General features: G+C 44.8%; 2 protein-coding genes across 2 annotated transcripts; both read right to left on the bottom strand.

Annotated features, from left to right (window-relative positions):
* Nucleotides 1–1,542: 1,542 nt before the first annotated feature.
* LOC141996830 (ferritin heavy chain A-like) lies at nucleotides 1,543–4,289 on the bottom strand. Its single transcript, XM_074969128.1, has 4 exons — nucleotides 4,188–4,289; nucleotides 3,668–3,814; nucleotides 2,953–3,078; nucleotides 1,543–1,698 (listed from the first exon to the last, which is right to left on the bottom strand). The coding sequence occupies exons 1-4, from the start codon at nucleotides 4,287–4,289 to the stop codon at nucleotides 1,543–1,545; spliced, it is 531 nt and encodes a 176-aa protein (XP_074825229.1).
* Nucleotides 4,290–7,285: 2,996 nt separating this feature from the next.
* On the bottom strand, nucleotides 7,286–9,739 carry LOC141996829 (ferritin heavy chain A-like). Its single transcript, XM_074969127.1, has 4 exons — nucleotides 9,638–9,739; nucleotides 8,891–9,037; nucleotides 8,308–8,433; nucleotides 7,286–7,441 (listed from the first exon to the last, which is right to left on the bottom strand). The coding sequence occupies exons 1-4, from the start codon at nucleotides 9,737–9,739 to the stop codon at nucleotides 7,286–7,288; spliced, it is 531 nt and encodes a 176-aa protein (XP_074825228.1).
* Between the last annotated feature and the right edge of the window lie 7,148 nt (nucleotides 9,740–16,887).

Raw genomic sequence — 16,887 nt, 5'->3', positions numbered from 1 at the left:
ACACCATAGAGAATTCTGCTGCAGCAAAGCAACTGGAAGGAAGATGTTTAGCCAAAATAGTATAAGGCAAGACAGAACTGATTCTCAGCTACAGAAGAGGAAGAGGACTGGAAAGCCCCCGATGGACTGTAGAAGACAAGAAAACACATCCTAAGTTGGTTTACATTCAGCACAGAAGAACTTTTCAAAGACCCAAAATTCCACACAGGATGGAAATGCCCTTTCCTGGCCAGCTCCAATTATTGCTTTTACAAGATAAGCTTAACCAATTCTTGGCAAAGATGAAATTTCTACTACCAAGTGTAAAGAAGTTGCAGGAGGCCAGAACCTCAGCTGGTGTGAACTAGCATAGCTTCAGAGTTATACCAGTTGCGTACATATCCCATTGACTGCTCTGCGGTACCACAACCCCAGTGAAGTTCCTCCAGGCATATGTATTTCCCCTCCACCTCTTTTCTCTTGTAGAATCTGCCAATTGCTGAGGATACATACAACAGCTCAGGAGGAGGAATTAAGATGTTTTCAGGGACAAATGGGTGAAGTTATATACACATTAGTCATTGTCATCATCAGGTGATTATTTGCCTGCCACAGTAGCTTTGCTAGCATTGTAACCCTCTAATGTCAAGCAACCACAACTGGAAGCCCTGCATGATCTCAGTTTCACTCCTTCCTGCAAGTCACACATGGTCCCCACAATTTTCTTCTCTAATATAATAAGAGACACTGGGTCACCTTTTCCATTATCCCTATGCAGAAACAGCCACTCACCCCCCCACCCCCCACTTTCCTCCCTGTGGAGGTGAAAATGCTTCAGTGCAAGAAACACATATTGAGGTCACCCGCTACCGATTTTGTTCAAATGCCTCCACATATATTCCAGCCCTAGCTGCAGGAAGGGAAGGAGAGTTGAAGTAGTTCAGCAACAGGAGAATCCCCTGTAGTTAGTTCTGGGTAGAGGCCGAAGGGTTTGTCAGTGAGAAACCCTCCCTTTGGAGGATAACTAATTTGTCAGCCCCTCTCTCAACATACTTAGAAAATTATTTGGAAGAGAAGTGGTCACATGAGCTGGGGGGGGAGGAGAGGAGGGAGGAAGGAATAGAAGGAAGGATAGAGCCTTAGAACATGAGGTCCAGATCACTCTTATGTTTACCCAGATGTCTAGGTTTGGGCCCTCTGAAGTTGAGTTTCAGGTAGAAGATTTGAAATGTGTTGAGGAATGTGTTGCTAGCAGAGGAAAGGCTTCCCTCCCTGGTGCACAGACCATGGGAATTACTGTATGTTGCCTCTACCCACTTCAAATGCCTTTTCTTAGCACCCAAAATAGCCAGTTCAGTCTACTAGATGAATCCTATCATTCTTTCCTATTTGTTCCAGGACAGGTGGTCACCATGTGTCCAAAATCCCATTGCATACACTAAAAATCACACCACACAGATCCTAGATTAAGTTTTATTGTCAGCACTTAACCAATCAAAAGATGTATTGGTTAATGGGAAGGGCAATATATTCAATTGGACATTGCAGCTCTCAGTGCAGACTTCAGCTGCTGTGCCCCAAGGTGAGCTTGTCGAACAGGTACTCTCCCATGCCGTTCTGGGGTGCTCCCAGGCGCTTCAGGTTGGTGAGGTGGTCTCCCAGCTGCTTGATGGCCTTCACCTGCTCCTCCAGGTAGTCAGACTCCAGGAAGTCACAGAGCTGCAGAAAGTGACAACAGGAAGACTCATTCTAGCTCCTATGTGCTTAGTAGAGAGATGGCTGACTACTTGACATTTAGTCTCACAGATCTTAACTTACTAACTGTACATGCTATGTGTGAGCTGGCAGAATGAGTGACCTGGAGGATCCTGGGACTAGGAAGAAAGGTTGCTCTTCCTTAAAGTTTGAAACATAAAGGTTTAACACCTCAATGGCGGTTTACATGGAATCAGATCCCCTACATCCACCCCAAGTCATCATTAAACAATACATACAATGGAGAAGTATTAGAGGATTTCATACTGGTAATAGTCTTTGAATTCAACCAGGAACATTCTGTACAATGTAGGCAGGAAATATCCTAGAGTGTGTCACTCATTTATTGCATGGCAGGAGGTTAAGATCACTGTAAAGGACATGGGTACAGACATTACACTATTTCTAAATATATGTTTTGCTACCTCCCATTTTACTTCTCCATGCTCACCTTTCTGCTGGTTTTATACTGCATTGACTTTTACATGTTTGCCCCCTCAGTTTAGGGCTCTCCATTTAGCTAGCCATTGCCTTTAACAGGAGGGCTCCCCTCCTGTTATTCCTGTCCAGCTAGGTCCAGGAACTCCTTGGGCCACTTTCACTCTAATGAGGAACAACTGTGACTATGAGAGAATGTTTTGCAGTAGCTAGAGCCTATCCATGAGAATTGCTGGCCATTGATATTTTGCTGCTTAATTCAGAAAGGATTTATTTCAGGGCTCAGACTAACTGAGTGAAGTAAAGAGGCGGAAAACACTGCTACATATAGTGGCATGAACTAGGCCCTCACTTAGGGGCTAAAGCCACCCTTTCAATCTGCTACAGATATAACCCCATATTAATTCCCACCCCAATTAATGCCCCTCTATAGTCTCAAAGGAGGGAGGGAAAATAGCTTCTGTAGAGCTGGAAGCTATTTTAGAAGTTGGAGTGGAAAGTGAAGGAAGAAAACTGGGGAACTTAAACACTTCATTCTGTGTGGCCAGAAAGGGAGAGAAGACAAAAAAGTGTTTGAAATAAAGTGGTTCAGAAGCTAAAAAGATAGTTTTGAAGTTGTCAAATCTTAACAGTTGTAACTTTCCTGGAAAAAAGTGTCCCTTTACCAAAGCCCTGTTTTTCCCCCAAACCAGGAAGATATTTTTGATCTGAGTTTCCATTAACTTCCATTCTGAACTTTGCTGACTGCAGCCCCAGTTTCTCCTGCCAACTTATACTCACATGAGGATCATTCTGCTCTGTAGCCACCTTGTGCAGGTCCAGCAGGGCGTGGTTCAAGGTCTTCTCCAGCTGCAGAGCATGCTGCAGGACCTCCAGGCTGTTCCCCCACTTGTCCCGCTCTGGCTTCTGTTAAATAGCCACCAAGAAGGTTAGTCACAACCCATACCTGCTCTAGCTCTGCGAACTTTTAGGCCCTAGTGAGGAAGTCTACCCTGCTGCTCTTCTTTTCTCTAGTATTGTTATGGCCAGTATGCCAATAGTCCCTTTGCAATGTCGGTCATTATTCCCTTTGCTACTAGAAGTCAACACCAATACTGCAACTCTGAAAGAGGCACATTTTATGTGATTTCAAGACATTTACAGCTAATTGAGCTCACCCACTAGGACAGGTTAGTACTAAGCAGCAGCTCTCCAAGCTTATTCCCTCACTATGCCTCTCATGCCTGTGGCTAGATAGAAGAGGGATCACAAGCATTCTAGTCCCCAGTCCATAGGTTACACCCTGCATAGTAAGCAGGTAGAGCCCATCACCTACCTGACTTGATAGAGTGTGTCCATCTATGGGAAGTTGTTACACAAAGCAGAAGTGTATGATGCTAAGCAGAATTTGAACCTTTTCCCTACAATACAGCAACTTTGAGTTCAGTAGTCCCTCCCCAGAGCATCTTATAGATCAGAGACTACACTGAAGAGACTGTGTTCCCCACCCCCTCACCTCTACGTCCTGCAGGACAATGCGTCCCCCTCGCTTGTTCTGGTATCGCAGGAACTTCTCTGCATGCTCCTTGTGCTCATAGGACTGCTCCATCAGGAACTGAGCAATGTGCCTCAGGGCCACATCATCACGGTCAAAGTAGTAAGACTGGGAAGAAGTACAAGATTGATACACCCAGCCAGGCAATAAGATATTAAAGATCTTTGCTAGTGTAGAACTCAGTCCATAAATGCCACATACATGTGTAATCCAATAGCAGTAGTATAGGGTTAGCAGAGTTTTAGTCCCACCTCTGAAGCATTCTCTATTGTACTCTCAGATTTCCCTAGGGCTCTTGTTCAACTCCATCTCTGCCAAAGCAGCCAGGTGAGTTACTACAATCTCTGAGTAAGCATTTATAATTCTATTATCAAGAAGCCTCAGCTACCTCAAAAAAGTTTCACAGGACTTTGTTGTAGTATTTGGAGTAACAGTTGAAGCAGAAAACAAAAAAAAGTTCTTAAGAAAGCCTCTGACTCACCATGGACATGAAGACATAGCTAGCATGCAGCTCCAAATTCACAATACAGTTGATAGCAGCCTCACCCTCCCGGTGGAAGTTCTGGCGTACCTGAGACTCCATTACAGCACTTCACAGAAGAAAGGATAACAAGAGCTGAACACTCACCAAGCCCTACCTACACCCTACTGAAATAACCCACCCCAGAGAAGACATAGAAAGTGTTTACCTCACAGCTGGTTTTAATACTGTCAGGAGCATGGTGTGGGTGCGAAGGGTAGCTTCTACCACCCAGTGGAAATCCCTTCCCCATCAAGGAACCAATCAGCACAGCATGACTCGGCAATTGGGCATCTGCTGCTCTGAAACAATGTAGAGTTGCTGAGCTTTGTGGATGTTTTCCTCCACTAGCATGGTCAGATCCCTCCCTCCCTGGTGTTTTTGTTTCTACTGACCAGTAGATTTGAGCTACTGTGGAGAAAGCAGCAAACAAGTGTGATTCCCCTCAAGCCCCTGCTCTGAAGAGAAGCAGCTGGAATGGGGACTCTGGGGCGATAATGCCTACAGTGCACATGGCTTAATGAGTTCTATGAATTCTGCTTTTGATTGTCAGAGCTTCTTGGATGCCAGAAGCTTTGCATGACACCTGTGATTGTTAGGCTGCCTTGGAGACCCATCTCTTTAGAGCTGTAGCTGAAATCCACTATTATCTCTGAGCACCACAACTAACACAGCAAGTTCCCGTCATTCAGCAGAAGGCTTGTTTCTAATTCTTGATGTTCAGATGGATACTACTATTTAGATGTGCAGTCTGTGACTTGTCTTCATCTAACCCCCAGCAGCACTCACACTAGGATTTAATGCTGCAAGGCAGACAGTCTGTTCACAAGCAAGGAAAGCATGTGCCACTGTCTAAAGCGCCCAGCAGTGCATATTATGGGGGAGTAAGGTGAATTATAGAGCACACCCACATGCTAACTGCCCCCACGTGGACAGTACGGGACTGAAAAAAAGGTATTTAGTTCACATTAACAATCCTCTTTCAAACAGGACTGTATTCACATCAATTAGGTACCTTTTAGGTCACACTGGCAGCATCCAAACAGGGCAGTTAGCACTCAACACTTTGGGGTGTTCTGAAATTCACACACCCCAGCCTGCACACTGCTGTGCACTTTACAGAAGTCCTGATGCTCTTTTACGTAGAACCACAACAGCCCGAGCTGGGACAGATTTTCCTTATTACCCCACCCCTAATCAGCCAGAACCAGGTAGCCAAAGTTGTTCTTCCAGCTTTTTTTAGCCCCCTGCTCTAACACCCTGCCCAGAGGATGTTTGGGTAGCAGGCTTACTTCTGAAACTCATTATGCCATGAAACATTTCCAGGGCTAATCGTTATCTCACCTTAATACAGGTAAGTAAACCTTGCTGTCAAGATAGGGACACGAAAGCATAGATCACGTTGTCTCATCCATCACTTTGTGCAAATCAAAAGTATGATATACCTGTGGATGTTTCCTTCAGCACTAGTCCCTCTACCACATTGCCGCTACAGTGAGCTTTGAGACACCCGATATAACTGCTTAAAGAACACACATCTTCCCAGTTTTTGATGTGGAACAGGATCAGATTAGTTGAGTCATTCTGCTTTCATTCCTGAAGAGCTAAGTAGACTCACCGATTACAGTACGGGAAAAAACGCTTATTTGATTATCTGTTAAAGAGTCCAAAGGGCCTAGCCAGAAGAGGTACTGGTCATTCAACTTATGAGGTCACACATTCTGTTCAGGCCAATCCTCTCCTGTTAGAGAGGGGGTAGTGGGTCATATCCTGCCGTATGAGCCTGCAGCACAACCGAATGCTTTGAAAGCTTATTATGAGCCAAGAAGTTGAAGCATCATCAGGTAAGCTTCTATTGTCTCAAGGTGTAGTCATGGATGCACCATCCTCTGCTTGGAAACTTCAAGGCCCTTACAACCACTCTGCTTCCTACAACATTTATTTCATCCTTGCCACATGCCAGGCACTGCTCTTATTATTCTCCATTGCTCAGCATTATGCTGATATATTCCCAACAAGCGCCCCTTGTGTCCCTCTCATGCTGAGGCACTAGACTCGTGCATTATTTTAACAATGGAAGCTAGTTTACATTTGAGTAGCAAGATTTATTTTTTGATGATAAATGTAGGGGAGACTTGTCATCTCTCTATCTCATTATGAATGCTCTAGCAACAGATAAATACTGTCAAAGATAATGGGCTCCTAACCTAAGTTTGGGCTTCTCTTGTTCTTCTAATGTAATTAACACATAAGAATCTGTCTCTGCATCCCAAGCTAACGAACACTGTTTCCACAGAGCTCCTGTCCTTTCCCCATGTCTTATTACTTTGATTGTGAGTACATGGTCCTGAGGCACAGGGCCCAGTTTCCCTCATAAGGGCAGGGAGCCAGCTGAGAGGGTCCAGAAATATCAGAACAAACAAGGGATGGTCAAGGTTATGTTGCCTTCAATCCCTAGCTTCCTTTTTTGATTCTGTAAGGATATACAGGAGCATTCAGAATAAAAGTTAAGATGGTGAAGTGCACTGTTACAGGGTAAATCAAGCCACTTAGAGAACTAAGACTTCAGGCTGGTTTTTAGTGAAGCATTCAGAGTAAAGAAAAAAATGCATACACTACACATGGAATTTTTACAATTAGATAGGTCTATAAGATGCTGGGTTATTGGCACCAACCTGGAGGTACTGGCAGCTCAGTTCTCACCCCCTGGCTACATTAGTAAGTCTATCACCTCTTTAAACCCACTGTAGTACAGCCAGATTGTGTGGTGGTTTCTCTATTGCAGGGAGTTTCATGATTGCCACTAGGGTGATGTAATCAAGCCCTAATTTCTCCCCTGGCATAATAAGACTTCACAAGTCATGAAATATAGCCTCCAACACAGATTGTTTCTTATGGGGAAAAGCCCACACTAAGTGGCTTACGTTATTCAAAGACAAGTCCAGGCTCAGGGATTAGAGAATTTTATTCTCAGCATTTAAGGATTTGTCAAACTATTCTTTGCCCTGGATACAAGGTTCCAGGAAAGCATAATGCATTCTAAGCCTCTGCTGTGCCATTCAGCTGCTCTCCCCCAGGGTGTGTTTGTCAAACAGGTACTCTCCCATGCCATTCTGAGGCACTTCCAGGCGCTTCAGGTTGGTGAGGTGGTCTCCCAGCTGCTTGATGGCCTTCACCTGCTCCTCCAGGTAGTCAGACTCCAGGAAATCACACAGCTGTAGGAGGAGAGAGGATGGTTAGGGTATATGGACTCACTCTTGCTCTCTCGTATGCAGTAGGGCATTTAGTGACCCCCATTTTGGGCATTGTGCCGAGAAATGGTGTTGAAGCAATGAACTATAGGACAGTTCAGAGTCTCTAGTACTGTACATGGTGTAGAAGCCACTGTACAGGTAGAAATAGCTAGAGAACAGGGCTGTTGGCAATGAGATTAAGATTATCTCAAATTTCATGTGCAGTAAATGGTCCATGTCACTTGAGAATGGGGGTATTCACTACTGACCAGTGTATGAAAACCCTATAGTTGCAGAAATTCAGAAGCTAGCGCAGCTTCTCATCAACCTGGCATTTTCCCCTGGGGTTGGGAAGGGCTAGAGAGGCCCTTTAAGGAGTAGTTTTCAAGGGACACAAAGGGCAGGTAAGCACCTTACCCTCTCCATGTTTAAGAAGTCTCCCCTTTATACACAGGACTAGCAAGAACAAATCTCTTTCTATGCTGCAATATTTGACATGCCGCTCATTGTCTTTTACACATTGAGTGGTGAGGGCAGGAGCACATGCTGTATTCCAAGCCAGAGGGTAGGTGCGCATGATTCTCCAGACCATACTCAGGTGAAGGTCATTTCTCCACTGGGCAGCTTTTACAGGTTCAAAGCCTGGCTACTTTGTGCCCAAGGTAGGAAATTAAACATACTGAGAATGTATGATGTTGGATCTATGCATTGTTACCTACCACAAACATCCCCAGTTTCAGGGCTGCTTCAGATGAAGAAGCAACCCCCCCTCACACTTCCACCCCAACCTCTGTCAAAGCAGCACTGCGTGTAGTTACTGCCTTCACTCTCTCCACTACCACACTCACATGGGGGTCATTTTTCTCAGTAGCCAGCTTGTGCAGGTCCAGCAGGGCCTGGTTCAGAGTCTTCTCCAGCTGCAGGGCGCACTGCAGGGCCTCCAGGCTGTTCCCCCACTCATCCCACTCTGGCTTCTGTTGGAGAACAAAACACCTCAGGGTGCTCACTGTAGAGCTGTAGTTTCACAGCCAAGGCAGCTTTCCACCCCACCGCTAACAGCACTAGGCATCCCTGGATTTTCATGTTCTATAAATACAACACAAAGTTGTTGCTTGTGAAGTGAGGGAGTAGATGGTCAGGTCACAGGTAAGCAAGCCTGTTCTGTGCTTTTAGCCAACACAGGCTCGCGTATATCAGCCCATGTCCATACTCACCCTTTACCATAAGATAGCCAAGGTCTAGTGCTCCTGAACCATGCAACTCTCCCTAATTTGCTACAGCGTTCACTCTTAGAAATGCCTGAGCAAGGCCTATCGCTTATTCCTAGAGAAGAGAATTAGTACTACACCCCAAGCACAGCTACTAACCCCATTCTCTGAAGTCCAGTTTATGGGAGCCCTTCTAGGGACACAATGTTACTTTGTTGCTTACCTTGATGTCCTGCAGGACAATGAGCCCCCCTCGCTTATTCTGATATTTCAGGAGTTTCTCAGCATGCTCCCTCTCCTCATGGGACTGCTCTTTCAAGAACTCAGCCATATGCCTCAGGGCCACAGCATCACAGTCAAAGTAGTAGGACTGAAGAATAGCAAATGCAACATTTACTGACTTGGGCTAGAGAGACAGAAGATTCTGACATTTTATTTGGACTAGAATAGCAACCTAGAGACCCCAACCTCGGTTTTCAGCCCACTGTGTTGGAAGGCACTGTACTTGGCAAGAAACACTCTTTGAGCTCCAGGCTGTGCAGTCAAGGAGCATTCATCCCCTTTGATGAACAGGGAATGGAAACAGAGTGAAACTAGGTGGCAGGCCAGAGATCACAGGGGAGCTTAGGGTAGAGCTAGGAATCAAAGCCAGACTTTCTGAGTCCCACTCAGATAGCTGTATTAAGTTCCCTGCATTCAATCCTGTAAGAATAAACTCTCTAAATATCATTCTGCAGACAACACATTAGTCTTTCCATAGTCAACTCAGATTTATACAGATAGGGCTCTGTAGCCCCACAAACTACATACTATCCTCAACTGGAATTCATTAGAAATTAGGACTTGGAAAGTAGACTTAGAAAAGAAAAAGGAAAAGCCTTTTAGAAAAAGACGCCCATCTCTCTTAGAACATAATGAGAGAAGAATGCGTGTTTATTAAAAAAAAAAAAAAAAATCACCACACAATTACCATGGACAGGTAGACATAGCTAGCGTACAGCTCCATATTCACCATGCGGTTCACAGCAGCCTCACACTCAGCATGGAAGTTCTGACGCACTTGGGACTCCATTTCTAAATCTATCAGATCTAGCCCTAATTAACAATAACAAATATCAATAGATCCCACTCTGTTCAAACACTGCTAGCACAAGCACACAGCCTAGAAACAGAATTTTTCTCTTAGCACAGCTGATATAAATACTGCTCAGAGGAGGCTTTACTGTGATTTACAGGTACTACTGCCCAATGGAAGTTCCCTTCCTCCCCAAGACACTAATCAGCATGGTAGGTGTGACCCTCACAGAATTTGCACTGGTGAGTGGCTGGCTCACCAACATGAACTCTCCTGTTGCCATTATACCCCCTGGAGGAAAAAGGAGGAAATATGAGAATTTGGAGGGGAGGGATAGCTCAATGGTTTGAGCATTGGCCTACTAAACCCAGGGTTGTGAGTTCAATCCTTGAGGGGACCATTTGGGATCTGGGGCAAAAATTGGGGATTAGTCCTGCTTTGAGCAGGGGATTGGACTAGATGACCTCCTGAGGTCCCTTCCAGCCCTGATATTCTATGATTCTATATAGAGGCTCCCAGAACAGCACATTCAGCCCATTTGCTGGTTCTTGATCAATCCTCTCCAGTGGAAAGAAGGTGCAGAAAGAGGAAGTGACGCAATGATACCTGGTGGGTTCAAGCTCCCATGTTGACCTTGTGAGAGATATCAGAGCTGTTTAATCACTAGAAGCATGGCCTGGCATATCTGTAGCTGGAGTTACTTCTTGATGCATTCCAGAATCCCAGGGTCTGTTAGGACAGAAAGTGCAGCATGGACATTTCATGATAAACGGGGACTGTGACATAGAAACAATAGGAAGAATCGGCACAGATACGGTTCCCACCTCTGTCTGTCTTTCAGGTTCCATAGCCAATCTCACATACCCCAAACCCATGTGATTCATGCCAGTCAATGACATCTTCTGCTTTCCATTCTTCTACTGCTTGAAACAAACATTTGTGTATAAGAAAACAGATTTGATCCAAAATTCATAGCAATCACAGGCAAAAGCACAGAAAGAGAAAATACTAAACCATCCACGTCCATATACAAGCAGCCCCATTACTGTAAGGTGGTTCATAGTTCATTTTCTAATCTTGCATATGGGGCTGCATATTTAATAGCTGGCATGAGGGTAATACTTTTATTCAGACTCTCTTCAGTAAAGGACCAATGTTTACTTTTCTTCAGACAAGCTATGCCTATCTAGTCTCAGCTATGAGTGAGTTATTTAAAGGTCATTTAGGCAGTGTTGTCCTGTTACATTCCAGGAAGTGGGTTAGGTCGTGTTGCGTTAAGCTGACAGGAATCTTCATCTCATCCCAGGCTTTTTGATCAGCTTTTCAAACTTCTGTGATTGTGCAACTATCCTGTCTAGCGCTGGAGAATATGGAGTTCATATTCTTTATTCCCCTCTGAAAGGGAACAGCTTCTCATTGCCCCAGGGAGCAAGTCCAGCAGAAGCATCTGCCACGATACAGGCTGGATGGGCAGTGGGAGCAAATGTCCAAGCACAGGCTGATAGGAAAGCTCCCTGGAGTTCCCATCCACTTTATTTATACATAGAATCATAGAATATCAGGGTTGGAAGGGACCTCAGGAGGTCATCTAGTCCAACCCCCTGCTCAAATCAGGACCAATCCCACAATTTTTGCCCCAAATCCCTAAATAGCCCCCTCAAGGATTGAACTCACAACCATGGGTTTAGCAGGCCAATGTTCAAACCGCTGAGCTATCCCTCCATGATACATGGACATGATATAAAGCCATCATGGCAGAAACACAGATGTGATATACAAAAGCAAGTTACTGCCAGTAGTGCTTGGAAGAGTTGCTTTGCCCCAGGAGTCAGGACACAGTGGGGGGTAACATCTTTTCTGCAGTGCAGTGCCAGAAAGTACAATCATCTAAGGAGGCTCCATGGCAGATTTTTTTAAAGCTGAGTTTTCTTTGTGTAACTTAATGTACACATTGAAATTGCTGGATGCATTTGGGCTGCATGGCCAGAACTGTTATGAAGTACCTTGTGTCCCCTCTAGCACCTCAGGGATGCCATGAGCAGTACTTTTCCCACCAGCCCCAGCAAGGTCGGAGAGTTGGACCTTAGCTGGGGAAGAGCGGGAGGGCCCACAGAAGAGAGAGATAGGGCTCCAGCAACAAGTGGAAAAAGAAACTGAGAAGGCAGGGTGCCGCAGTTCAGGGCAATGGCACCGGTGTTCCCCCTTTGTGGTCCAGCAAGGGCACCTGCTCTCAGGCTTCCAGCTCCCTAGACTTTGCCTTTCTTGGGTGGAGAGTTGCATCCCTCTCCCTGTTCACTGGAGTATTTCCAGGCTGAACAGTTCCCCATCTTCACTGTGTAGTCCCAGCAAGACAAGTCTTCCTCAGCAGACCCATTTGCTTTTTCTTTCAGAAACTAACAAGGTAACTGCCCACAATTAAGCTACCACACAGCTCTTTCTACACAAGCTTATTTATTCTTATAGAAAAAACATTAGCGAAAACAGTAAATTAAAAGAAACCACACTCATGTTACTAACCTTATTTGATTACCCACACACACAATGCAGAAGGACCCTGGTCAGTGTCAGCTCTTCCAACCCTTCCCTGAGGATTGCGTCCCTCCATGGACCGGGCTCTGTGTATTTACTGCGTTAGAATGAAGCAGTTTAAATGCAGGGTATTTATCTCACTGTCTTTTCTTGGTCTGCTGGGCTCTAGAGAATCTAGCGTGAAGCTTTGCAGAAAGGATGAAGAGATAATCCTCTGGAGAATGGATCCCTCCCCAGGCCAAAGCTGCAAATGGCTGACAACTGGAGAAATTATATTAGCACTTCCCCCTCCCCCCTTCCTTTTAGAGATGGTACATAAAATCAAACCCTAATATGTGAACATTTGCTTTTTAATACAATGAACTCCAGTGCTGTCCAGCTGAATTCAATAAGGTTCGTCCAAGATTCAGCCATGTGTCATAGGGGTCTCTTCTACTACATAAAATTAGCATCAGTCCACCATTACCCTCATACACTGCTATAGCTGCAGTTATTCTGGAGAGTATGATAGGCAAGAGAATATGAAGAAGAATCTAGATATTAGAATAGAGTGTCACAGGGCTATTCATGCCATCTAGCAGAATTAGGTGTTGTTCTTGGTTAGATGTGCCCTGCCCCTTCAAGTTAGTTGTTTGGGATGCTAGAGTAGGGCTAAAGCAGCTTCAGAGCCCTTTTGGAGGCAGACAGAAAGATGCTGTAGAATAGAGACAACTTCATTGTTTTTCATGGAGTTACAGTTTGACTGAATTTGAACCACTGGACAGAATTTGAATCACCTGCCACCCCTTTGATATTTTATTTCTTCACTGATTGATACCAGCTAAAATAGAGCTGTGGGAGGTGTTTCATTCATCTCTATATTTGTTTCCCTGCTGTGTATGACAAGTCACAGATGGGCTAATCTCACTCCTCCAACCCTCCCCACCTCATAATCTGACCCAGCCTCTGCCCCCTTGCACTGAGTAGGACCACCTAGGGCTTCCTTTGTCCCCCTCCCAAAAAGAAGAGGTAGATCCTTCAGGTACAAGCTTGGGACAGTTTAATACCAATTGCCAGTTCAAAGGAACAGCTTAACCCAGGAGTATGGAATGTGGGCTGTATACATCACACCTTCCAATAATATCCTCTCCCCCATGCTCAGTTTAGTATTTTCCCATATAGTAAATCATTTTTCAGAGATTCCATACTAGTAAATCATTTGTCAGAGACTCCATTGAAACAGCACCACAGAGATGATATATTGTAGCTTATTCTCAGCATTGGATAGTCATTCATACAGAGTTTATATTCTGGATAACAATTTCCAATCTGCAGTTCAGCTGCTCTCAGGTGCCAAACTGGTACTCTCCCATGTTGTTCTGGGACACTTCCAGGTGCTTCAGGTTGGTGACGTGGTCTCTCAGCTGCTTGATGGCCTTCACCTACTCCTGCAGGTAGTCAGACTCCAGGAAGTCACAGAGCTGCAGAAGCCAACAGGATGATTAGGGTGCATTGATTCCAACCTGTTCTCAATATGTAGCTCTGTGAAGCTAGTGTTAGACATATCAAGATTGACTTCAGTTGCTCTTTTATCACTGCATGGTGTGAAATCTCTACAGGGGCTCCAAAAACTATAGCACTGGAGTATTTAGATGGAAAAAAAAACAGGGGAATTGGCTTCATAGATTCCTGGACAATAAGTGTCCCATTACCTCTATGCACCTTATTTGAAAGGGAATCAGTCACTCACTGGAGTAGAAGATAAATGACTTCTGCCCACTGAGCTTCCAAGCCAAGAAGCTGGTAGAGTCCCCACTATCAATATGACTATGTCTCAGATCAAGGAGATACTAGTCACTTATTTGTGCACAAGTTGGGAGACAAGCAATGTATCACAGAATCCGGTTTGACATTCCATTTATAACATGCGTAAATGCAAGGACAGGAAATCATGTCAGAAAATAACATGGCTTTCAAGCCAGGAAACAGAATTCTGGAGAAGACAAGGACTCATCCCTCCCATACAGGGCAGGGCATTCAATGAAGGAATTGCTCACATTAGTCCTGGCCATACTCACATGAGGGTCATTCTTCTCAGTAGCCAGCTTGAGGAGGTCCACTAGGACCTGGTTCACCGCTTCCTCCAGCTGCAGGGCGCATTGCAGAGCCTCTGGGCTGTTCCCCCATTCATCCTGCTCTGGCTTCTGTAATACCAGCCAGGAAAGTGAATAAGGCCCTCAGTCATCTTAGATACTGCATATACTTGCATGGAGTGGAGAAAGGGTTAAGACTGAGTAAAACTCAAGGATGGGGGAAATCCCAAGTCAATCCTCATCCACTCATTTCTGCCAGCACTAGCCTCCCAATATTTAGGAGTTTCCTAGGCTTCTGTTGTTGCTAGTCAGGACGGACTGATAGCCGTATTACTACTTGACCACTAACCCAAAGCCAACCATTCAGAACCTCTGGACTTATTTAAGTGGACCTATTTATATCTTAAGTTCTCTGCTCCACAAACACTTATTACTCTAAGGTAAGCAAGTTAGGTGCCAAGAAAATTATATATGAGCAATTAGACCAATCATAAGAGAAGGGAAATTCTGAGATAGCTAGCCCACACGTTCCCTCCATGCATTGTCTTTTCCTGGTACACAAAGACAAGCCTTCCCTAGAAGCTGCAGTTGTTCACTGGCTTTTTGTTTCTCACGCTGATATCCTGCAGGACAATGCATCCAGCTTTCTTGTTCTGGTATGTCAGAAACATCTCTGCATGCTCCTTCTGCTCATGTGACTGCTCCTTAAGGCACTTGGCCATGTGCCTCAGGGCCACATCATCACGGTCAAAGTAGTAGGACTAGGGGAAAACAGTGTAAACAATGTTTACTATCATGGGCTGCAGAGAGAAAGCTTCTGCATGTTAATTACATAGGCCCCTTCCTAAATTAATAGCCCTTTGTATTAGACACTATTTAGTAAGACAGGTTTCAGAGTAACAGCCATGTTACTCTGTATTCGCAAAAAGAAAAGGAGGACTTGTGGCACTTTAGTAAGAGACAGTGTCTATGCTAAATGGACAGATATCCATTTTACAAGTGGGGTGAATGTTAACAGAAGCAGAGTGAAATTAAATGAGTTGCCCCAACTCACATATCAGCCTATAGAAATGCTAGGCACTTGTGTTGGAAGAAGCTGGCAGTTTTATTCAGTATCTCTTTTTTAAAGGACTATGTTTAGTTTTCTGCAAACAAGCCATGCCCATCTAGAGTCAGGTATGAGTGAGTTATTTAAAGATCACATAGACACTGGTGCTTTAGGAAGATAGAAATCTTCATCTTATCCCAGCTTTCTAGCCCAACCATCCTGGCTTCTGGAACTGCACAGATATTTTCTTTACTGCTAGAGAGTATGAACTCCATATTGTGTATCTCCCTGAGAAGGAACAGCTTCTTATTGAACCATGGAGCAACTCCATCAGGAAACATTATTAGTCCACAGATATACAGGCTGGGTGGGCAGCACAAAGCAATGGCCAAGCCAGGCAGATGGGAATCCCCCTGGGCTTTTCCATTCATTTTGTTTCTATATAAAGTAGCATCATCACAGAAGAAACATAGACATGAAATACAACACAACACAGCATGCTTAGTGGAGTTGCCTTGCCCCGAAAGGATTTAAATCTCTGGGTACGTATACACTTTAAGTAGGGTGACCATGTTTCCCAAAGGGAAAACAGGACACCGCATGGGGCTGACCAAGTTGCCGAGAGCAAATGGGACAAATGCCCACTTTTGCCAAAAGAAGTCAGGACATCCAGGACAGGGCTTAAAAAAGGGACTGTCCCAGCCAAAGTGGGACATATGGTCACCCCAAGTCAGTGGTGTGATTCCTAGCTCAAAAAGACACCCTCGCACTAGTTCTCATTGCATAAGCATACTAAATAGAAAGTAGCCATAGCAGGTCAAGCAGCCAGAGTGGCTAGCCACCCCAAGTACATACCTTGTGTCCTGGACATGTACACATTTATAGCAGCTAGTCCTCCCCCTGCACCATTTGCTCTGCTGCAGCTACATTCTATTTTTAACAGGCTAGCTCCAAGAGGTATGTCACCTCAAGCTGTAAATCACACCACCAGCTCCAAGTGGTGGCATACTCGTAGAGGGCACTAGCTCTGCAGGGCGAGTGCCACAAAGTTAGCTTCTCTCAGATCCCATAACAAGAGAAGCCATGGAAGGGCAGTTTTTTTTTTTAAAAGTTAAGTTTCCCTTGTGTAATATAGTGTGTATATTACAGTTACTAGAAGCATGTGGGTGGCAAGATGAGTTGTGATATGAAGTACATCATGTCTAATACAGCACCTAGAGGATGCTGTAAGCAGAACTTCACTTTTGTTCTTCTCCCACCTAACCCTAAGTAGGGTGACCAGACAGCAAATGTGAAAAATCAGGATGGGGGTGGGGGGGAAAATAGGAGCCTATGTAAGAAAAAGGCCCAAAAAAGTCAGGGCTGTCCCTATAAAGGTCAGAACTTCTGTCACCCTAACCCTAAGAGCTAGGAGATTAAGGCTCAAGAATGTGGTACTCTCAGTTGAGGAGGGAGGGCTGCAAGACAAAGATTGGTTGACAAGTAGACTGGGACCT

Source organism: Natator depressus, chromosome 12 (assembly GCF_965152275.1).
Source record: "Natator depressus isolate rNatDep1 chromosome 12, rNatDep2.hap1, whole genome shotgun sequence".
Taxonomy (NCBI): Eukaryota; Metazoa; Chordata; order Testudines; family Cheloniidae; genus Natator; species Natator depressus.
This window is presented reverse-complemented; position numbering and strand designations above follow the sequence as displayed.

What these genes read in the sequence shown, in the direction of transcription:
- LOC141996829 (XM_074969127.1), bottom strand. Translation starts at nt 9,739, where the DNA reads ATGGAGTCCCAAGTGCGTCAGAACTTCCATGCTGAGTGTGAGGCTGCT. An exon ending in TTGTCCTGCAGGACATCAAG is followed by an intron (nt 8,434 to 8,890) that starts GTAAGCAACAAA and finishes GTTCTCCAACAG; the next exon opens with AAGCCAGAGTGGGATGAGTG. An exon ending in CTGAGAAAAATGACCCCCAT is followed by an intron (nt 7,442 to 8,307) that starts GTGAGTGTGGTA and finishes CTCCTCCTACAG; the next exon opens with CTGTGTGATTTCCTGGAGTC.
- LOC141996830 (XM_074969128.1), bottom strand. Translation starts at nt 4,289, where the DNA reads ATGGAGTCTCAGGTACGCCAGAACTTCCACCGGGAGGGTGAGGCTGCT. An exon ending in GCTATGTCTTCATGTCCATG is followed by an intron (nt 3,815 to 4,187) that starts GTGAGTCAGAGG and finishes ACTTCTTCCCAG; the next exon opens with TCTTACTACTTTGACCGTGA. An exon ending in CAGAGCAGAATGATCCTCAT is followed by an intron (nt 1,699 to 2,952) that starts GTGAGTATAAGT and finishes CACTTTCTGCAG; the next exon opens with CTCTGTGACTTCCTGGAGTC.